Raw genomic sequence first — 22,983 nt, forward strand, 5'->3', positions numbered from 1 at the left:
CTTTTCATGGAAAGACTGTTGACTTGTAGGTTTCTGTGATGTAGCTTTTTGCCACTAGGTGATGATGTTAGTCTTCTCTGTGCTCTTTCTTCTCTCCTCCCTTAAAAAAAAAAAATTCTTCATGGTACTTCAAGGTGCACCTCTCTTTATACTTCCTAGTATCCACACTAACACATGGCTTGATGCTTAATGTCACTGAAGCAGACCTCCTAAATCACTTGTTGGGTTCTTTCTTAAGAAGTGTTCAAAAGGGACCACGAACCTAACCGCCACATTAATTCACACTTAATGTCTAAAATATTTCCCAGAAATGCTTTGCACCCTCTAAACTTCCTTTCCATAACAAACAGACATTTAAGATTCAGGTTGTTTTATTTTTTGGTCAGTGAGGGCTTCTGGGAGTGACTTGCTGAGAATTGTTTATCAGTGATACCCTGACAAATATATTTATCATTGAGTTACTGCTGCCAGAAACTAGCCTCGTTTACTCAGCTTTCTTTACATTCTGGCCATAATGCAGGGCCTGGGATATTGTAGTTTTAAGACAACAAATAAACAGGCCTAAAAATATAGCCATTATATTTACAGTGCGAAACAAAGGTGTAAACACTCTAAGCCACTGTAAACAACATCATAATAACTGTTTGTTAAAGTAATTATGGCACATTAGCATTGTCTAGTTCCTTTAAGTAGTAATACACTTGTCTGTTGCTGAACATAATTTCTCTAGAAGGTACAGGTGTATTTTTAGATGCATTCACTGTAGGAGCTGTATTCTTCCACACTGACATGAACAATTTGGAGGACTCTAGAAAGAGCAGATAACAGAAGGACTGAACTCTGATAGCAACAGGAGTTCAGGAGGCGAGTGCAGGGATGTTTTTACTGGAGATGTGTGAGTTTAACAGCTTGCAACTAAAAAACTTAACTCTAAACTGAGCAGTTTCATTCTTTAACATCATCTAACATGCCAGAATGTCAGTTGTTATGAAAATTGATTCACAATTAAGTAGACAAAAGGCTTGTTTTAGGTGACTTTCATGTTCATGGAATGCTCGATGCTCACGAGAATGAAATATTTCCCATTGCATGTTTGTAAAAAGCAATTTCACTGATTCACTTTCTTTTAAAATCCGCTCCTTTTACCCAAGGCAGCTATATCCCCACTTTGCTCTCACATTTCCACTGGACCCTGTACTGACCAGTCTGAGCTCAGAGAAACAGTGATTTTATGTTTTTGGAAATAACCAGAAGTTGCAGGCACTTCTCTTTGAGTTACAAATTGCTAACAGTAACATATTTAACAAGAATCAGCAGTAAAGGTAGAAAGTAGAGCTTTACTCTCTTTAGTGTATAGAAGAAAGTTGCAGCTCTGTGTAATGCTTGGCTGTTAATACAGTACAATGATATTCAGGAGTTAGCAATGCACCAATCAGATCCTGAATTTATTGAATACTGGCTGTGGTGATATATTTAGATACAATTTTGTCATGTTTGGTAGTAGTATAGATAAAATGACCTTGTCTTTCTAGTTTCTTTTCTCGCACAATGGGATAAAGAGAATATTACTAATGGTGCCTGTGTTTCTCTTATGGGATGCTGTGAATGCTTTTTGGTTTACTGTTACTTTTCACAGGGTGGAGGTTCAGACACTGAGCGTACCAAGAAGAAGAAACGGGGAGATCGTTATTCGGTCCAGACTTCACTCATTGTGGCGGCCTTGAAAAAGATGCTTCCCATTGGCCTGAACATGTGTTCTCCTGCGGATCAGGAGCTCATCAACTTGGCCAAGATCAGATACTCTTTGGTAGTTGTTTTTTCTAGTTTCTACACCTTCAATATGATTTGGAACACGCTAAAAAGAAAACTGCGTTAAGGAGAACAATGATTGAACTCATCTGATTTACAGAGAGACACTGATGAAGAAGTTAGAGAGTTCCTGCAAAATAACCTGCATCTTCAGGGCAAGGTATAGTTCAAGGACTGTTCCAGCACCTGATTATAGTGAATATTGAAACTCAGTCAGGACATGTTTCAGAAGTGTTTGCATCCTTCAAAGGTGGACAATCCATCCATGCGCTGGCAGATGGCTCTGTACAAGGAGATGGCGGGGAAGGCAGAAGATGCTGACGCTCCTGTGAAAGTTGTCAAGAGAGTGCAGGAGGTTTCTGCCGTCCTCTATCACCTGGAAGTGGTGAGCAATGCTGATGGCTCTTGTAGGTCTGTTGATTCCTGAGCTCAACTGAGGAGAAATGAAATCGAGCAGAGATGACTGACTCTGGATGTAATATATCAAGACAAAATGCTAAGATTTAATTATTTTTTTCTTCTTCAATTTTCCAACACACAATACATGGTTTGTAGTAGGACAAATAAATTACAACATGCTGATCTGCACTAATTAGTTTAATATGAATGTGAAGATTCCTTAAAATAAGCCTTAATACTATTAAACTCACTTGAAATTTTTTTTTTAAAACATGTCAGGTATCACTAGAATAAGCCTGTGAGTTTTTCCAAGAAATCAAGCTCTTGTCCTTTTGTCTTTCTTAACGACATCTTTTTCTGTGTATTCTAATATATTCTCTCTTTAGGTCTAAATTGCCATTTTAGACTTGAAATAAGTTCTCAATCCAGTGTAAAGATTTCGTCTCTCATGAAGTTAAAGGAGCTGCCAACGTCTATAAAGTGGTGCCTTTGGTGACCAATTCTAATAGTTGAAGGGACTTCAAGTGGAAGATATATTATATCGAAGCAGATGGTGAAGTTAGAATTATATATCAAAAGTAGAAAAATCTTAACAAAAAACAAAACAAAAATTACAGTTTGAAAATCCATCACAACTTCAGGCTTTTCTTGATCTGTGTAATATTACTAACAATGGAGCGCTCTCATTTTGGGTTTGTACATGTCGCCTCCTAGACTGAGCATCCATTCAAGTCGAAGAAGATGGTCTGGCACAAACTGTTGTCCAAACAGAGACGCAGGGCCGTGGTCGCCTGCTTCAGGATGACGCCACTGTACAATATTCCAAGGTTAGACAGCAACAGATTTGGCCGAAAGAGTACCTAAAAAAGGAAAAATGACTTTATTCAATAAGTATTTGTGTTTGGTTTTGTAGGCACAGAGCTTCAAACATGTTCCTTGAAGGATACAAACGCAACTGGCTTCACACTGAGGGTTACTCATTTGAAGATCGGATGATAGACGACCTGTCTGTGAGTGACCTGTGAAGTCTGTTCCATTTAAATCTGCTCCGCTATTACAATGACTCACTGTTTTTATTCCTCTTCATCCCAGAAAGCAATGGAGCAAGAGGAAGGAGACGAAGAAGAGGAGAAGAAGGAAACAAAGCCGGATCCCCTTCACCAGCTAATTCTGCATTTCAGTCGCACTGCTCTAACAGAAAAGAGGTCAGATAGATACACACAAAATGCAGGAATGTGCCTTCAAAATTCAGGCATTCTCATTCACCACCTGCCTTTTTTCCCCCCCTCTGCATTTCAGTAAACTTGATACAGATCACCTTTATATGGCATATGCCGATATTATGGCAAAGGTGAGTTATTTTCATTTATTTCATTTCATTCTTTTATCTGTCTTTGGAGGTTTGAGAGGCTCTTTGACAAACACTCATACTACTTTTTTCTTCCGTCTGTTTTAGAGTTGCCATATTGGTGAGGAAGAAGAAGGGGGAGAGGAAATGATGGAAAATGCTGAGGATGAGATGTCCTTTGAGGTGCGACAGTCAGAACTGGTAATGGGCGGCCAGGGGCTAGGGACCAGGAACACAGTGGAGCGGTAGCTCTCGACGCATTGAGTGACCTCATCATCAGAGCATCACGTCACATCCACGCCTCTCTCTCTCTCTCTCTCTCTCTCTCTCTCTCTCTCTCTCTCTCTCTCTCTCTCTCTCTCTCTCTCTCTCTCTCTCTCTCTCTCTCTCTCTCTCTCTCTCTCTCTCTCTCTCTCTCTCTCTCTCTCTCTCTCTCTCTTTGTGTCTTTGTTCTGTCTTCACTGTTTGTACGTTGTGCTTTATTCATTGTGACGTCATTTAGAAACTCAAAGCTCCAATCCAGATTTTCTAAACTGTCCAGTCATTATAAAACATGACTGCTTTTCAGTGTTGTGATTTGTGATTTGTGATTTGTTCTTATGATATTTTACCTTTTCACTAGGAGTCTGGATTGGGTCTTTCTAGATGAAATTAACCTAGAATTAACATCAATTATAAGAATAATATTAATAATCCAAATAATCGTCATGACACTAACAAAATACAGCTTTTTGGAATTTATTATAATCTCAGTTTTTAGGATAATGCAAATTAATTTGATAATATACAATGTGCAAGCAATGTGTTACAGTCCAAAGTTTTTCATGTTGTTACCATGAAGTTTATTGAAGTTTACTCCTTCCTACTCTTTGCAGAAAATACATTAACACTGGACTGGCAGGGCTTTATTTTTTACTTTACAAGTTTACTTTATGGCTGTGCCTGTATCCAACATGCGAGTCCTAGAATCTGCACTTGCTATACCCACAGCTGAGTTTCAAGCAACTGGGACTGAACTATTATATCACAGAGTCCCAGTAAGATATATGTTTGTTTGACCATAAGCGATTTATGTCCTGTGTCAACATGTATCATTGCTTCAATAAACCACTAAAAAAATACATTTAAATGAATCAAATTGCCTTCAAACATGTGTGAGGGCTCATATCAAACTGGGGAGTTGGACATACCAAAAAGATACATTTAATGTCTTAAAATTCCAATCTCCTCTAAAATTACGCTGTGTGATGGCCGGTGACTAAAAGTGCTCAATGACAAGACATGTCATTCCTCCCAGTTTATATAGCTGTCCTGTTTGTCTCGTCACAATCTCTCTCCTCATCACCCCATGTAATTTCTCTCACCCTCATAACACGTCTTTAGTAACTGCATCTATACTTATCAATGTTCCCCTCCCCCACTCACGTAGCGTACTGACAGACTACAGCGAAAGCCAGTGTAGAAGAAGCTTCCCATGCGCACACATAATGATGATTTCAGCAGTGAGTCCACACATCACAGTGCGTCAGCGACCCGTCAGGTCAGATTCAATGGTTTTCAGCTGCAGAGTGAGGCTGAGGTCCTGTTGCACCACACATAGTGGGTAGAAACATTGTCAGGCATATGTGGGTGGGCAGGGAGGGTGTGTGCGGGGAGGGAGGGTGGGAGAAATGGGAGGAGGGTGGTCGGGTTGTGGGGTTATTTTTTTTTTTTTTTTGGGGGGGGGGCGGGACTCTACAAGTTAATTTGTGATGTGGCTGAACAGACCAATGTTAATATTACAAATACTGATTGTATCTTAGAAGAATAAATTTAAAGCATTTCTAACAGCAAAGACAGGTTGTTCTAAATGTCCTTCCCTGAGAGGGAAGAATCGCAGCTTTTGTCTCAAAGTATCTCTAGTCCAACAATAACTGCTGCAGTAAAGGCACTTTGACCAGCCGAGCGGCTGACAGGTGGACAGGTGAGGCCAATTGGACTGTTTCCTGTAGTCTAACGCTTGCTCCAGCTGGCAAACGTGAGGAAGTAGTATAACAACCCTACAACTAATAAAAGTGAGATGACGGAATGTGTGGATTGAAATTGACAAACAGTTGATAAAAGATCAAATAAGTATTACAGCAAGAAAATGCATCAAGTTTGAATGACAGTCAACTTGTCACTTAATAGATAGCGAATGTTCTTCCTTTAATCTAATCTTTATGTGTATAAGTGTAAGGCTACGGTTATGAATCATTCGAGCAAAACGGTGCTCGGTAATGATTTAGAGACTTGTGTGGAAGGTGTGTGAAAGATGATTAAAACTGAGAATATACGTACTTGATAGAATGGATCAGTCCAGTGTTTTTCTCACCTGCTGGAGTCCATCCTATCTGTTTATATTCTCTCTATGTGTGAGGCAAGAGTACCAGATGCTTATGATGTTTGTGTTTGTCACAGGAAAAAGAAATGGAGAAGCAAAGGCTCCTTTACCAGCAGTCGAGACTTCACAATCGTGGTGCTGCCGAGATGGTTCTCCAGATGATCAGTGCCTGTAAAGGTATTTTTGCTTTCTCATTTGTTTAACTCCACTTTTTTTTTTAACCAGCAAACACAATAATACTATGTTTATGGTTTTCTGATTTATTTACAGGTGAAACAGGTCCAATGGTATCTACAACCCTGAAGCTGGGCATCTCGATCCTTAACGGTGGAAACAGTGAGGTCCAACGGGTGCGTGTTTTAAAAACACACCTTCTCAACTCTGATTTGAATTGAAACAAAACTTTTAATGGCTCAATCGCTTTTTATTTGTCAGAAAATGCTGGAATACCTAAGAGACAAGAAGGACGTCGGCTTTTTTTTGAGCGTCCAAGCTTTGATGCAAACATGCTGGTCAGTTATTGATCACTGGATGGTGGAGTCAATTATATTGGAGTGTGTTGCTCAAACAAACGTGTGTTTTCACTAGTGTCCTGGATCTCAATGCCTTTGAGAGGCAGAACAAGGCGGAGGGGCTGGGCATGGTTTCAGAGGAAGGCACCAGTAAGTCTCCTTTCAAGTGTCACCTTTTCATGAGCGAAACTTCTGCAGATGTTTACGGTGATCATCCAACAGATTATCTGCATCATTTAAAGTCACACAGTAGAGACTGTTGAAAAATCTCACATGAATTATTTTCTGAACCGATTTTGTACATAATCAGTAGGGATGTGACATGAATGAAAATTATTGACATCTGAATACATTTATTCATTGTAGATTTGCTTGCACCATTTCTTACAAGCCATAGCAGCAACGTAAAAAGAAATACATAAAAGAGTGGGAAAAAAACACACTTAATATATATTGAGCATTCATTAATTCATCTTCCATCTGTGACATGAGTTGACCATTTGTTAAATGACTGAATGATTAGTTTCCTAACATAAAATATCATTAACACTTGTATAAACTAGAGTTAGATTGAAGGAGTTAAATGGAGTTATGATTTTTTCCCCCCCTTTGAATGTCCAGTAGTTTGACGTGCAAATCAGACTTCACCGACTTCTAATTCTGGAGGTTAATTTGAATTTCTTCCTGAATTACGTTGTCATGGAATGTTGTTAATCTCCCCCTCCTCATCTCTTAGTCATCTACTGTTGTCAACACACTGATCCTCTCTCCCTTCCCCACGATCACTGCCACCTCTCCCTTGTCCCTCCTTTCATGGTCCTCAGACTTGAACCGAGAGCGGGGTAAATCATGTTTCTGTCCATCTGCCTCTCTGCTCTATTATTCCTCTCTCTCTCTTTCTCTCCTGTCCCTCTTGCTTCATCACCTCCTTTTTTTTTTTTTTTTTTTTAACACTGAGATTATACAGAGAGAGGATTGGACGCCCTCTGTCCATCTTTTGTCGTCATCGCTTCTGCCTTTGTCCACGTGTCCTTTTTCATTTTGGAAAAAAAAAACAAAAAACTGTGACGAATGGAATCTAGTCCTTCCTGCTGGTGAAAGACTACTAAAACGGAGTGAGATGGTCATGAAAAGTGTTCACCGTCCACTGTGATAGAGCTCCTCATTTCCCCACCCTAACAACTCCTTGCACATTTTTTAGTCAAAGTTGAACCATGTTGTCTGTCTGTAATTCTAACTATAGTCAGAATTACTCGTCATCTATTTTCTTTTTCTTATGATTCTGAGAATGTTGATGGAAACACAATGCTGCCTTGGCAGGAAGGTGGATCGGTGTAAAATAATACTGTGGCAAATAAAGATCATTGAAAATTATCATACTATAGTATAGAAATCAATCATGCTATAATATAAAAGGTTTCACTTTGTATTGAGGAATTTGATCACATTATGACATTCAATGTGGTAATTGCTGCTTGCAAATCTTACCAAATGTTTTAATTGATATTAAAGTGATATTGATCAGTTAGTTTTTCTGCGTGGCAGCAATAGTCTGACACAATATTGAACGTTTATGTTATATTATGCATTTTATATTTAATAATTTGTGCAGAACACTTTGAAGATCTGCACATATTATTAAATATAGGTCCGTTTCACCAGTGTTTATATGTTAAAATGATGTTGTGATTGAAAAATTGGTTAAAGCAACTTCTGCCTCAAACAATGATCTCACTTGACTAAAAGATGTGTGAACCCTTTTCCCAGATGTACTCTATCATGCACTGGATTCCCTTCTGTGTTGATGGACAACACCCCAACCTCTCTGATATTTAACCCTTCTTTAACTAGGCTGCTTTGTGCCGCATGATCCATTGTGTTCATTGGTGGACTGCGAACTGGAAATCAAATCATGCATTTTATAAGTGACAAAATATACGTTGTAGCCTCGTGTACATTGTTCTGATGTATAAACTGTAACTATACCGTCAGTAAAAGTCAGTTCACCTCTGAATACAGCAGCGCTTTAACTTTATTGCTGTCCTTCTGTCTGTAAAGCAGTGCCTTATTTTATCTGTTGTCAATATGTCTGCACGTCTGTTCCTGTGTCTGTTTTCACTACTCTCACAAAAAGTGCACGCATGTATGCTGTTTCGCATGTGACCACAGTGTCTTGTAATGCTCGTATTATTAAGACTCATTCTTTAATTCACTGGAACAAGAAGCATTCGATCGGAGGTGGTTATAGCAGTGTCTGATACTAAATTCAATTTAAAACAGATGGTATGTTGTACAATTTTTTTGTTATCCTTACACCCTTTTTATTCAGACAATATTGATCAGTCAAACCTTTTTGCCTTCCTGTGTCGTTTGAACCGGCTAATACAGGCCATATTGAATCGTAAAATTAAATGTGTTTGTTTTTTTTTTTTTAGATGAGAAAGTGATGGCTGATGACGAGTTCACATGTGACCTCTTCCGCTTCCTGCAGCTTCTTTGTGAAGGTCACAATAACGGTGAGAAATACTCAAGCACAATCTCACAGATAATTTCTTGTTGAATGCTGTTAATTTAAAAAAATGTCTTAAATAATATATTTTTTTTGCTTTGCTGCAGATTTTCAGAACTACTTGCGGACACAGACAGGCAGTACAACTACCATCAACGTCATCATCTGTACTGTAGATTATCTCCTTCGGCTCCAGGTGCTCTTTGAAAGGGATTTTACCTGCAGATGATTCACTTATAATATATACTGTCACAAAACTGAACATAGCGTATAATTGGATGTCTGTGGATCAAAGTAATAAGAAGTAATAAGAAGAGAGATCAAGTGAAGAAACAAATAATACAGAATTTGGAATTTAGCCATCAGACTATAGCAACATCTGCAGCATTCTGGAGGCGACCCTGACAATATGTGAGCCTGATACAAACCCCCAGCGTCTGGTTTTTAGAGTGGTGGGTGTGTGAAGGAGGGATTACCGTAAGTGCCTCTTCGCTGGGCTGTAGAGGGAGTGTTTGGTAGAGGAGGTGTGTTGCACATCAGAGGATCGAGAAGATGGAATGAAAAGTGATTTTACAGGACATGGATCAAAGCTGGTTGTTTATGGATGAAAATCCAGATAGCTCATTGGGTTTTCACAGCATGGTCAAGTTGACTTGGAAGACAGAGTAGAAGGAAAATGCACGACGTCTTAACGTGTGCAGAAAGATCTTCCATTTTGAGCTTATGCTTCAAGTATTGTACAAAGTAATCTATTTCTATTTGACATTGGGCAACTTTCATAGCAGTGTTTGCATTGTGATTGTTTTTTTGTGTTTTTTTAAATTACCTCCTGTTTTTCTAATCCAGGAGTCTATCAGTGATTTCTACTGGTATTACTCTGGCAAGGATGTCATCGATGAGCCAGGCAAAAAGAATTTCTCCAAAGCCATGACAGTAGCAAAACAGATTTTTAACAGTCTGACTGAATATATTCAGGTAAAAATCAAAACAGACCAGATGACTATGTTGGCTTGTTGTTTATTTCATCACGTGACACCCCCAGTCTCTGCCCTCAGGGTCCGTGCACTGGAAACCAGCAGTCCCTGGCTCACAGCAGGCTGTGGGACGCTATTGTCGGCTTTCTTCATGTCTTTGCTCACATGATGATGAAGTTGGCGCAGGTATGATCATAACATATATTTTATGAATCAGACTAAAATGAAACATGTACGTATAGGTTCTGTGTTGTTTTGGTTCTGCACGTTCATCCGATCCACACTCTTCTAATCAATATTGACAAATCTGATCCCGTTCCACATTTTATCTTTAGTCACCACAGCAGAAGTCAGTCTTAACCATCAAAGTGTGATTATATATATCTATATATATTATATATATTCTGAAGACTTCATCCACCGTGCTTTGCTGTCTATGTCATGTTCTTCATGTTTATCATTTAAGAGACGTCCTATGTTAGTTTGTCTTTACAAAACCACCCCATCATTAGAAATCCTTTAGGATTGTTTCCTTGCAGATGTTCGGTGGCATTTACCTCCACTGCATACTTGCCATACAATTATATGTCTCAAGTGCACGTAAATAAACATGTTTTCATAAGCCTGGTGGTGGTAGCCATGCTCCTATAGTTTGCCTGCACAATATTTGAAGTGCAAAGTCATTTGGGGTTTCTTGGTTCTAAAAGTATTTTTTTACCAATTATTTGCAACTTTTGCACAGGCTACAGTGCTTAGACCTATATTATATCTGCATGTCCACTTTCCCAATGGGACATTCACAATTGGATTGAGTACCAGTGATGAAATTACATGTGTGCACAAGGAAGTTTAATATATATAAAGTTAAATAAACAGATTTGTAGTTTAGCATTGTTTGCTTACTTTGCATTGAACACAGTTTTACATGATTAATGATTTTTGATTTAAAGGTCAGATAAATATAAAACAAATGTATAATGAATATTTGACGTGTTGCAGCTTGTGTATAAATGCCCCAAATAATTGGTCGAAATACTTCCTGAGAAACCACATCAATCAATCATCCAATCTGGATGGCTGAGGCTAATAACACACCATCTTTATTAGCAATAAGCCTGCATGCATAACCCACATGGTCATATGTTCCAGTTAGGAGAGAAAACATACCTCATCCATCAACCTCCTGCTCAACATGTTTAACAAAAATTATGTATTTAGTTACTTTCCTATGATCTGGCCCCTTTACTCCCTATCAGGGTTTTTTTTCTGAACTTATTTTTAAACAACTGTGGACCAACAACAAATGAGGGAAAATTTTATTGAGTAATTTAAAGAAGCAAATCTCTAACTGTTGTATAGTATGTCAGATGAAAAATTCATGGATGTACGGAAATGCGTTTTTTGTTGTTGTTTTGGACAGTGTTGTTTGATCTGTGAAATGCAAGCAAGCAATCCTAAAATATTACAACATTAAAGACACATTATATTATGCAACCGGAAGATGTTTGAGTTGCATAATGTTGATATTCCAGATCATGTCATAAACATGTTTTGGCCTTCATTGCAGAAATTGAATAATTAATTGCCTTGATATCATCTAGAAATAGTTTGAGTATTATTGAAAAGTTTTTTTCATTTGATTCTACACTCATTACTAAAAAGGTTCAAGCATTTTGATTATGGCCTCTGGACCACTTATGGCAAGCTATTGGCTAAAATGATGAAGTATAAAATGGAAACTTGAAATATTAAAGTTTATGTGTAAGAAATATGAAATAAATGGAAATTTCACATTTTTATATGAATAATATTCACATTGTATTGTATATTTTTGGAATGCAGCAGCATGTTTACAGAAAGAATCAGACACAAAGGTTGATAGGTTACGAACAAACAAGGAGGCGCTTCAATAACTCAGATACTAAGTAGTGAACAACTTTGTCAATGCAAAAAAAGAGGTATTTGTTCATGTCTGTGAATTTTCCAGCGGATGTTTTGTGTACAGTAAATTTATACATGGTTTTATAACAAAGTCTAAGAAAATATCTGTCGAGTAATAGAAAATGTAATAATGTTCTATTTGCTTAATAACTGAATAATTAATTCATTATTTAAACTGTCTCCCACATGTTCAATGCAGGGTAAAGTATGTATCTGTTTTGTTTATTCATTGATGTGATATTGTGTTTTACTAGTTTTTGATGGGTTTCTCTTATCAGGATGTTTTATAGTCACCTGCTTTTGAAAGAAAGACCTGAATATGAATATGAATATGAATGGAGCTGTCACATTAAACAGGATTCATTATTTCAGCATCTCTCTCAACACTGCATGAAGTAAAATCATTTATATTAGTGACTACAATGAGATACCAGTTAAGATAAAGAAACTAGACATATTTAAAGCAATTTCTTAAAATACAAACATGGGTTATGTGCAGCTTTTTTGGTTTTAGAGTTGCTACATGTAAACATTCTATACAATTCGTTGCATTTGCAACAATCTCTCGTGGTTTGTGAGGGTAAAAGACAATGTGTCAAATGATTTTCAGATGCAAACTTTGATAATAATACAAATATATTGTTTACTGTTTCTCTACAAAATTATTATCACATTTTTCTACTCCTGCACTTTGCTGAATTAGAAATGTTTTGCATTTTAGAAACAATATTATAATATTAAGTATTTGGTGGTTCTGTATAGGGAAACAGCTGTTTATTAACTGATTACTTTAATTTAAAAACTCCTATTTTCCTCTCAATTCCTTAATTGTTTACAGAGAAGCACGTGACTACAAAACTTCCTGCGTGAGAGAGACCGGCTTTTAACCTCCACTATTGGAGTATACACTTTAATATGAAATTATTGGGTGTTGGAATATACATTTTAATGTGACATCTACTTTGTGTGAACAATTTTAACAGAGACTTTGTTTCTGTTTCCATTCTTCATTCATTTGTGGTGTGTTGCTTTGAGGCTTTTGAGTTGCTTTGGAAAATTAACAACAATAACACATATAAATGCAGGTTTAGGATCTGCTGATATCTATTGTATGCAGGATATCTACAATATCTACACTGTATGCATATATCATACTTTATCAATATATGCATATTTTATATATACACTAGAAATATATACAGATGTGTATATATATGTATATTGTGCATATTGTGTATGCATAAGCTTTAGCTCATAATTCTAGTTCCAATTATTATGACAATTTAATCATTTATTCTCACATTGAAAACTGAGACATTTGTAGTGTTTTTTGTTCCTTTTGTTGTTGTTTTTTCAAATAATGAAATAACAAATATGGTATAATATATTCAAAGCTGGAAAAGATTTAGTTTACACCATGAAATTCACATTTGTTTTTAAACCAAATAATTAATATTGATGAATTTGCTCAGCATGAGGGTTTGGCTTATTAATATCTTTGTTTTGAATGTGACTGTATGTAGAATGTACACCTCAAACCATAACACATATTTGGGTTGTTATTTGTTGAAATATGTAGTAGCGTGCGGTGGTGTTTCAGTCAAGGCCAGCAGTAACAAAAAACAACCCCCCCCCCCCAAAAAAAAAAAAGTATTGTTGCCTGTGTTGATACAACCAATGCGGTAGCTGCACATTATGTCCTACAGTAAATACACTATCCGAATCCAATGTAAGGCCCCTGTTGTGCATCAGTACTTAATCCACACCAACATGACAGCTAATCAAGACACCACTGTGCAGCATTGCCAAGACGGGGCACGATTGTTGCATCCGCTGGGGGGTTCGGACCCTGCGAGTCTCGCGCACTACTGTCATTGCATGTGCGCTCATCTGTCTGTGTGATGGCCAACAATGGAGAAAGAGATGCGGAGATGAATGAACAGAGCAATATTGCGTTGGTCAAACCAAAACCTGACGTAATCTAATCGTGGCGGGCCGCCATGATTGTATGGGAAACACCACTTTACTGTCAAAAACAGCACCAAATGTCAACAGCAGCGCCAATCTAATCCCTAGAAAGTTTTAAAAAAAAACCAAAAAACTAGCACTCACCCATCACTTGTAGATGGAATCCTTCCTGCTGTAAAATGCTGCACAAATCCTTTGTTGGTCTGAGTTAACTCATCCATTTTTGGTGTCGGTCTTCCTCGAAATCACATTTTCCATTTTTTCTGCAAACGGGCGCCTTGAAAAAGGTCCCCATACCAGATCCACCACCGTATCATCCGATCTTGTTGTTAAATTAGCTGCCATCTCCTCCAGATTAGCAGATAATAGCAGTGCGTCATCACGCACCCGCCTGTTGGCCAATCATTCAAGCTCATTTCAATGATGACACCCAGACTAGAAACTCCACTTGCCCTAGGGCGTTCTGTCAATAACACATCAAAATTTGATTGGCTGATGATACGGTCACTCAACATTTCCACATAATCCAATAGCAGTGTCCAGCTTCGATCAGAGGTTGGCGATGTTACTGCTGGCCCCCAGCAGAGGTAAGGAGCTGTGATGTATTTAGAGGACATAGGAGATTTGAGCTCCACAAAATATAACCATTCGTTTTCTGGATAAAGTTGCATACTGAACAAGCAGCCTAAATGATTTTAAACACAGATTTCAGAATCTCTTTTTAATGATTAAAAAAAAGAAAAATTATTTTGACAGAGCTAGCAGTGCTAGCCTTGCTGCCCCTGACTGCACACCACTGGAAATATGTGTGTGTGTTTGTGTGTGTGTGTGTGTGTGTGTGTGTGTGTGTGTGGGTGTGGGTGTGGGTGTGGGTGTGCGTGTGCGTGTGCGTGCGTGTGTGTGTGTGTGAGATTCTTGACACTTTCCTCTTGTGTTCCCAAATTCACTGAGAATTGTTGCACCTCCACATTTCCCTGTGAATCCCCCTAAAAAAGAGAGAAATGTGGTGTCATTACTGTGAGATCTTGTGCGTCTTTTATGCTCACAGGACTCAAGTCAGATCGGCTTGCTGAAGGAGCTTCTTGACCTACAGAAAGACATGGTGGTTATGTTGCTCTCGCTCTTGGAGGGTAAAATCTTGACTTTAATTTAATTTGTTTAATGTTCATCATCTTTTCTGCGTTTAACTTTTCCTTCTTTACACTTCATTCAGGAAACGTGGTGAATGGTACCATTGCCCGGCAGATGGTAGACATGTTGGTGGAGTCCTCCAGCAATGTGGAGATGATACTCAAATTCTTTGACATGTTTCTCAAACTGAAAGACATTGTGGCCTCAGATGCTTTCCGTGATTATGTCACAGACCCCCGAGGGCTTATCTCCAAGAAGGACTTCCAGAAAGCCATGGACAGTCAAAAACAGTACTCTCCGTCTGAGATTCAGTTCCTTCTGTCCTGCTCGGAAGCAGATGAGAACGACATGATCCACTATGAGGAGTTTGCCAATCGCTTCCAGGAACCTGCCAAGGACATCGGCTTCAACATTGCGGTGCTGCTCACGAACCTGTCCGAACACGTCCCCCATGACACCAGGCTGCAGAACTTCCTGGGGCAAGCGGATAGCGTGCTGAACTACTTCCGCCCATTCCTGGGACGCATTGAAATCATGGGCGCCAGCAGGAAGATTGAGCGCATCTACTTTGAAATCAGCGAGGTGAACCGCAGACAGTGGGAGATGCCTCAAGTCAGAGAGTCCAAGCGGCAGTTCATCTTCGACGTCGTCAATGAGGGCGGAGAATCGGAGAAGATGGAGATGTTTGTTAACTTCTGTGAGGACACCATCTTTGAAATGAACATCGCCTCACAGATTTCAGAGCAAGAGGAGGAGGAGAAGGGGGAAGAAGATGATGAAATAGAGGAAGCCGGGGGCGAGGGAGCACAAGGCGGGGGTGCGGGTGGAGGAGGCGATGAGGAGGCCAACGGAGAGGAAGGGCAACCTGAATCGACCTCTGCCTTTGCAGACTTTATAAACAGCATGTTCAGCTTCTTCAGTATCTTCACCTTCCGTAACCTCCGCAGGCAATATCGCAGAGTCAGGAAAATGACACTCAAGGAAATCATTGTGGCACTGTGGACTTTTTTCTGGACCATCCTGATGAGTATATTGCACTTCATTTACAATGTGTGCAAGGGCTTCTTCATGATCATCTGGCACACGTTGTTTGGAGGTGGTTTGGTGGAGGGAGCTAAAAATATCACTGTGACTGAGATTCTCGCCAGCATGCCAGATCCCACGCAGGATGATGTGCATGGAGAGGGACCAGGGGAGCCAAGGACAGGGGAGGAACAAGACACTGGAGGGGTAATGGACACCGGTGAGACTGGGAGTGGGGAGGAGGAAGAGGAAGACACTCAGGAAAAAGAGGGTGGAAGAATACCAGGTGTTGATGCCCCAGGTGGGCTTGGTGACATGGGTGTTGAGGCACCGGTTGAACCTCCAACCCCTGAAGGGACCCCCATAACAAAGCGAAAAATGGCAAGTTTTATACATTTTATCTTTGTAAAATATATCCAAATATCACCCCATTTAACAAGTCTTCATGGTTTGTTCCATTATAAATCTGAGGTCCAAAATTAAATTAAAAACACAATTTAAAAATCACTGATTGAACTGATTTAGTATTTCTTCTGTTGCAGCCTCCAGAAGAGGTTGATGCGAGCCAGAAACCACCAGAACCTGTTCCTGTGGAGGAACCTCCCCCAGAACCTGAGAAAGCAGAGTAAGATTCCAAAAACCAAACCAAAATCCTTTGTTCGAAGTTACAGGTGTGAATATGTTGTTGTCAGGCTCCCTGTGCTTTTCTAATGATGGAACCTATCCAGCCTGTCTTCACCCACAGCGACTGATCTACTATAGGTCACACGTATAAAAACGTGATTAACTTGATATTGCGCACACACAAACTGGATGCTGATCTGCTAACATGACGCAATGAGGTTTGCATCTGACAGGCAGCACAAAAATATAACTGTGCACATTTTTACAGTGACAATAATTTTAGTTCCCAAACAGATGTTCATTTATTTGTGAAAAGATTGTGAAATCTACATTATGCAAGTCTGCTGCAGCAGCATCCATAAATGTAGCCCGATTTTGAAGTTGATGAAATAGACAAACAATAACCAGACATTTTGATTTTCAGCGTTGAAAATGGAGAGAAAGCAGAGAAAGAAGAAGAGGTCAAGGAACAAAAAGAGCCAGAAAAGCCAAAGAAATCAGCGGCAGTAAAAGAAAAGAAGCCGAAGAAGGAAGGTGGCTTTCAAATCTGGACTGAACTGGAAACCCAAAGAAATAAATTCATGGTGACATATTTGGTCCTGTTCATTTGAAAACTGCTTTGCCAGAATATGTTTTACGTCGCTGTTCACTTCACAAATGAGCTACTAAATTGATTCAATCTTGTTTTCTAGAATTACCTCTCAAGGAACTTCTACAACCTACGTTTCCTGGCTCTGTTTCTTGCATTTGCCCTGAACTTTATTCTGCTGTTCTACAAGGTGAACATTAAAGAAACATGACTTTAGTATTGAAGTTCTAATGTTCTTGGACAAGATCTCACGTTCGTGCATCGCTCTGTTTAGGTGTCTGACACGCCTCCTGAGGGCGATGAGTTCGAAGGATCTGGAATGTCGGAGGGAAGTGGGCTGTTCGAAGGCTCTGGGTTGTTCGAAGGCTCGGCTGAAGATGCTGAGGGATCTGGAATGGATGAGGGAGGAGATGAAGACGAGGAAGATGTCCCACTTTATTTCTATCTAGAGGAAAGCACTGGCTATATGCAGCCGACGTTGTCCTTCCTCGCCATCCTGCATACAGTCATTTCATTCATCTGTATCATCGGCTACAACTGCCTCAAGGTATGATGGCCACACAGCAGAGAAAATGGATTTCGTGTGTAATATATATTTATTGCAACATCAAGAGAATCTGATGTGCAAAACCTAATATAACACCTTTGTTTGTCAGATTCCACTGGTGATCTTTAAAAGGGAGAAGGAACTTGCGAGAAAACTGGAGTTTGATGGCCTTTACATCACTGAACAGCCTGAGGATGACGACATTAAGGGCCAGTGGGACCGACTTGTCCTCAACACACCGTATGTTAAAAAACAATGTGTGGAAAATGTTTCCCTTTTGAGAGGCTTTTTAGTGTATAATATGCTTTTTTTGTGATGTAATCAGTAAAATGACTTTTGACCCTTTGCAGTTCTTTCCCCAACAACTACTGGGATAAATTTGTCAAACGGAAGGTGAGTGTTGTCCAATTCCGATGGTTGGTGTGATGAGCGCAGTAGTGTCTGTGAATGTGTAATATCTGTGTCCAGGTCCTCGATAAGTATGGAGACATATATGGACGAGAAAGGATTGCTGAGCTCCTGGGGGTTGATTTAGCCTCCCTGGATGTGAGTCAGCAACATGAGAAGAAACAAGAGGAGCCAGACAACTCTGTGTTCGCTTGGTAAGATGTTAATTCAACCATCGAGGCTGTACCGTAAAGCTTCTTATGAATAACTTTTTAATTGACAACAACTGCGTTTTTCAGGGCGACATCCATTGACATCAAGTACCAGATCTGGAAATTTGGTGTTGTATTCACAGACGGTGTAAGCAATCCCATGTTTACCTAAATGATTTCACACTGAATGATACTCCATGTCATGACATTAATGAAAATATTGATTCTTTGTAGACTTTCCTTTACCTCTGTTGGTACCTGGTGATGTCTTTGCTTGGGCATTACAACAACTTCTTCTTCGCCTGCCACCTGCTGGATATTGCCATGGGTGTCAAGACTCTCCGCACTATCTTGTCTTCAGTCACACACAATGGCAAACAGGTAAAACAAGAGAGCACAGCAGCTCACCTGTCTTCAGTCCAAATGTGCTAACTCCATGTCTTTGTTCTTGTCTTCGGTAGCTGATGATGACAGTGGGCTTATTAGCCGTGGTGGTGTACCTTTACACTGTTGTCGCCTTCAACTTTTTCCGCAAGTTTTATAACAAGAGCGAGGATGAAGATGAGCCAGACATGAAATGTGATGATATGATGACTGTACGTCACTACGGGTCAAGAAGAACATACACTTGTTTTTGTTAGTTTTTTTTCGTGGAAAAACATCCTTTCAAAATATGTTTTATCCTGCAGTGTTACCTCTTCCACATGTATGTGGGAGTGCGTGCTGGTGGAGGCATTGGAGATGAGATCGAGGATCCTGCTGGAGATGAATATGAGCTTTATCGAGTGGTGTTTGATATCACCTTCTTCTTCTTCGTCATCGTCATTCTGCTGGCCATTATTCAGGGTAAAACATTGTCCTGGACAATCCTCTTTAAATGTCAAGTTCTCTGTGTAATACAGTATAATCAATAATAAATTAATTCACTGTAGGACATTAAAGTGAAATTGAAATATGCATGACTTTCTTTTGTGACTCACAAGCATGTAAGATTAATTCATATTAAAGGCATTGTGGGTGTCGTAAAATCAGTGAGGGAGAAACCTGTTCTAAAAAACAGAAAATGTCAAGCTAAGAGCTTACCAACAATCAAAATGGGATACATTTTTTGCTGGATTTCTGTTAAAAGTATTAACATTTTTTGATCACTGATTAAGAGTCTACAAAAATCCAGCAAAAGAAACTTCCTCCTCTATGTTGACCGCAGCTCTTTCATCATTTTTTCTGTGGCTGCCATTTACTTGTGGAACAAGACAAACTTTATAAACATCTGTTTTAACGTTGTCGTACAAACACTATAGGTCTGATCATTGATGCCTTTGGAGAACTCAGGGACCAACAAGAGCAGGTCAAAGAAGACATGGAGGTATGACGCCCATACTTTAGCATTTATGCTATTTGAAGAGGAAACAAAAACACTAATGTAATGTGTATGTAATACCATATTATGGCTTTAATCCTCATTCATGCAGACAAAATGCTTCATATGTGGCATCGGAAGTGACTACTTTGATACGACGCCACATGGCTTTGAGACCCACACATTAGATGAACACAATCTGGCCAACTACATGTAAGTGCATCTACTCTGTATTACAGTGCATATACAATTCAAGAGAGTACTAACATTATAATCCTTTCCAGGTTCTTCCTGATGTATCTCATCAATAAAGATGAAACGGAGCACACAGGGCAGGTCAGTATGAATGTTTTAAAAAAAATAGATTTTCCTACATTTTCCCACATAGTTTTGTTGAATCGTTGTCTTCTTGTCCTTCATTTCAGGAGTCGTATGTTTGGAAGATGTACCAGGAGCGAAGCTGGGACTTCTTCCCTGCTGGAGACTGTTTCAGAAAGCAATATGAAGATCAGCTTTCTTAGCCAACGAATGCTACAGAAATTCAAATCTTCTCAATTTTCTCATGAAGAGTGAAATGTCGGCTGAATGAATAACCGCCATCCTTTTTTTTTCCGGACAGTGAGGGATTTATTGTTTGTTTAGGAGGGGAGGAAATCACTGATTTTTGCGTGAGAATGTAAACAAAGGTTTACCAGGTGAAGTGCCTACTCACCAAAAAAAGCACAGAACTAGCAAGTTGACTTTCTACAATGTCTTTGAATGGTTTTGTTCAGGTTTATACTACATTTTTCTAACACGTCATTTTAGTTTAAGCACATTTATTTGTCAGTATAAGTGTTTCATTTCCTTCAGATACTCCAGTGCACAGTGTTTGATTTTAAATTATTTTATTTATTGTTTTTCAAGGCACCTCGTTGTCTGTGGTGGCAGGGGGCAAAAAATCAGTACAACTATGGACCTGACTGTAAAATGACTATGAGCTTCTCTTGTCCTCAGCATTGTGGTGTATGCGTGAGGCCTGTATGTGACAAGCAGTGATGTTTTTGGATAAATAGTCTCTTCAAACATAATTGACAGCAAGAACACTGCGAACTGAACGCATGCAATCAAAAAACAGCAAGCATTAAAAAAAAAGTGGTTTGAAAGAAAAGCTTGAGGTAAAAATTTTTTGAACAAGTTGAGATAATAAATGCCACATTTTTACCATATCTGGTCATGATTTTTTTGTTGGGCTTTTTTGTTTTGTTTTATGGTGCTGACACAGATAGAAGGTATTTTCAGTTCGAGTATTCCCATATCTGTTAAATTTGCAATTCTCCAAAAGGAAATAACAGTTTGGAGCTGTTAAATAAAAGGACTGTGGTGGATTTCTGGCATCTGTACAGATGTCCTGACAGAGGAAAAGGAGCACGTTTGGTAAAACCGATTGCCAAATGCTTTGCGTGAGTAAAACTGACATAATGTTAAAGATGAAAAAAAAACAAAAACAAATTAAAACAACAAGCCCTGTTGCATCACACACATAAGTCTTTTTTACTGCACACACAGCGGTTTGTGTGTAACATCTCATCACAACCCATTTTCATAGCAAACTGATGACCTGTGGCTCTGGAGCATCCCAGCTGACTGCGGATTAGGGCAGAGCATTAAAGCTCACATTGAGCCTCATGTGCTCTTCACTCAGACATCTCTCTCTGAGCGCGGCGGTCTGGGATACAATACAACGACATGAACGTCTCAGACATTCACCACGGCACGCTCAGGATGTACGGTGAGTTGGATCATACAGGTATAGGTTGCACCTAGATAACGTTCTGTGACTTCTAGAGTTCACAGTAGATTTTGTTGACAAAATGATATGTTTGAATGATGAGACATTTTTGAAAACTGATCCTGCATGAATACATCTGTATTTTGTTAAAATGTTTGTCAAAAGGTTAAAAAAATGTTTTATCAATGATTAAGGTCGATGATACAAGTTAGTGATCCTCCAGTGTGTTTTAGTTTAAACTATCTTGATAGTTTCCTGCTCTATAGCATCTTCTTTTCCTCTCCCTATTGTGTCAGTACTGGTAATTCTGTTAAATGTGTTGCTGACATATGCGTGAATGTGCAGAGTGAGTGAATCCAGATGTGTACACGGCATTATGGCGAGGATGCAACACTCTCTTGTCAACATGGTCTGATTGGTGCAGCGTCCTGATCCTCCAACCATCTGACCGCCTCTAATCTGTTGGATGATGGAATGACAGCGTTCATGCTTTAATCCACATGTACACTGCTTCCGCTGTCATGATCGCAGAGACCATGCCTGATGCTGTCGGCACGCTCTGACCGGTTGCTGCTGTGTTTCTCGTCATGTGCTCCCACGGTGCAGGTGGATTTCTTTTCAAACAGTGGAAGAAAAGGTTTCTGCTCCTGACAGCCGAAGGGTGTCTCCTGGTGTGCCATGATGCGTCGTCTCCCCCGGACCAGCTGGTGCAGCTGCCCAGCGGTTGCGAGGCGATAGTGGAGGGCAAAGAGATCCTGGACCTGCCTCGGTTGCCCTCAGGTGGATGCAGGGACTGCTGCTTCGCTCTGATCCTGCCGCAGAATAAATACCTACTGCTGCTGGCTGAAACCACGGCAGACTGCAGGTCGAATCACTTCCCCAGCTGCAAACACACTGTTGAGTTCAGTTTCTTAACAAATATATGAGTTAACACATATTTCCTACTACTCTCATTGTTTTGCAGTCAGTGGCTGAATGTGTTGAAAAAAGTCAAAAAGGTAAGTTATAATGACGGCGGTCAGATTTCACTGGAATCATATGATTGCTATTTATATTTTGCATTATTTATTGGTGAAGTATTAAGAAAGTTAAGCTATTCATCCATCCAACCATCCATTAATCTATTTCCAATACAGGCTGGCAGGAAGTTGACGCAGTTGACATTGGTGGAAACCAACACGCACACACTCTTTTGGGCATTTTGGAGCTACTTATGTACCAAACAAACATCAGTTGATATTGTGGCACTTTGGCAGAGGGAGATCAAGCACTTTTCTATACAGAAAGGAATCAAACTTGAAATATTTTCCTATTTGATCAATAAATGTGTTCTTGTTTCATGACACACAGAGTCTATCGTCTCCGCTCAGCCCATGTAAGCGTCATCACGTGCCGCCGCACATCGCCCTGCGTGATTTGGTGCCTGAGCAAATCCTGGACAAAGAACCGACAACTCCACCTGTCAGTGACACAGAGTCTTCCTCCCCAGGGCCCAGGACCTGCGCCTCCCCAAGGGA

General features: G+C 39.6%; 2 protein-coding genes across 6 annotated transcripts in view; both read left to right on the plus strand.

The window, feature by feature from the left end:
* LOC308139434 (ryanodine receptor 1-like) overlaps positions 1-20,892 on the plus strand; it is a gene marked incomplete at its 3' end in the record, with an annotated part of 44,567 nt that extends 23,675 nt beyond the window's left edge. Inside the window, exons 73-107 of one of the 5 annotated variants that reach the window (XM_080508883.1) lie at positions 1,637-1,807; positions 1,910-1,969; positions 2,060-2,194; positions 2,923-3,035; positions 3,122-3,218; positions 3,301-3,413; positions 3,508-3,559; positions 3,665-3,757; positions 5,996-6,095; positions 6,189-6,268; positions 6,354-6,430; positions 6,507-6,580; positions 7,255-7,272; positions 8,866-8,946; positions 9,047-9,135; positions 9,786-9,914; positions 9,995-10,099; positions 12,054-12,059; positions 14,871-14,952; positions 15,036-16,357; positions 16,519-16,601; positions 17,025-17,184; positions 17,293-17,379; positions 17,464-17,736; positions 17,846-17,976; positions 18,087-18,129; positions 18,205-18,338; positions 18,423-18,483; positions 18,570-18,716; positions 18,797-18,931; positions 19,025-19,181; positions 19,637-19,701; positions 19,808-19,908; positions 19,980-20,031; positions 20,121-20,892. In XM_080508883.1, the coding sequence (XP_080365009.1) occupies positions 1,637-1,807; positions 1,910-1,969; positions 2,060-2,194; positions 2,923-3,035; positions 3,122-3,218; positions 3,301-3,413; positions 3,508-3,559; positions 3,665-3,757; positions 5,996-6,095; positions 6,189-6,268; positions 6,354-6,430; positions 6,507-6,580; positions 7,255-7,272; positions 8,866-8,946; positions 9,047-9,135; positions 9,786-9,914; positions 9,995-10,099; positions 12,054-12,059; positions 14,871-14,952; positions 15,036-16,357; positions 16,519-16,601; positions 17,025-17,184; positions 17,293-17,379; positions 17,464-17,736; positions 17,846-17,976; positions 18,087-18,129; positions 18,205-18,338; positions 18,423-18,483; positions 18,570-18,716; positions 18,797-18,931; positions 19,025-19,181; positions 19,637-19,701; positions 19,808-19,908; positions 19,980-20,031; positions 20,121-20,216 (4,722 nt within the window). Of the gene's footprint in view, positions 1-1,636; positions 1,808-1,909; positions 1,970-2,059; positions 2,195-2,922; positions 3,036-3,121; positions 3,219-3,300; positions 3,414-3,507; positions 3,560-3,664; positions 3,758-5,995; positions 6,096-6,188; positions 6,269-6,353; positions 6,431-6,506; positions 6,581-7,254; positions 7,273-8,865; positions 8,947-9,046; positions 9,136-9,785; positions 9,915-9,994; positions 10,100-12,053; positions 12,060-14,870; positions 14,953-15,035; positions 16,358-16,518; positions 16,602-17,024; positions 17,185-17,292; positions 17,380-17,463; positions 17,737-17,845; positions 17,977-18,086; positions 18,130-18,204; positions 18,339-18,422; positions 18,484-18,569; positions 18,717-18,796; positions 18,932-19,024; positions 19,182-19,636; positions 19,708-19,807; positions 19,909-19,979; positions 20,032-20,120 lie in introns of those variants that run through there. The other 4 variants (XM_080508886.1, XM_080508885.1, XM_080508884.1 and 1 more) reach the window with 4 other exon arrangements.
* Positions 20,893-21,412: 520 nt separating this feature from the next.
* On the plus strand, positions 21,413-22,845 carry LOC308139530 (uncharacterized protein; the record flags this gene model as incomplete). Its single annotated transcript, XM_080508990.1, has 4 exons — positions 21,413-21,466; positions 22,073-22,331; positions 22,431-22,464; positions 22,837-22,845. Exons 1-4 carry the CDS (start codon positions 21,424-21,426, stop codon positions 22,843-22,845), a joined length of 345 nt encoding a protein of 114 aa, XP_080365116.1. The 5' UTR covers positions 21,413-21,423.
* Positions 22,846-22,983: the final 138 nt, after the last annotated feature.

Source organism: Blennius ocellaris (genome assembly GCF_963422515.1).
Source record: "Blennius ocellaris genome assembly, chromosome: 14".
NCBI classification, from domain to species: Eukaryota; Metazoa; Chordata; class Actinopteri; order Blenniiformes; family Blenniidae; genus Blennius; species Blennius ocellaris.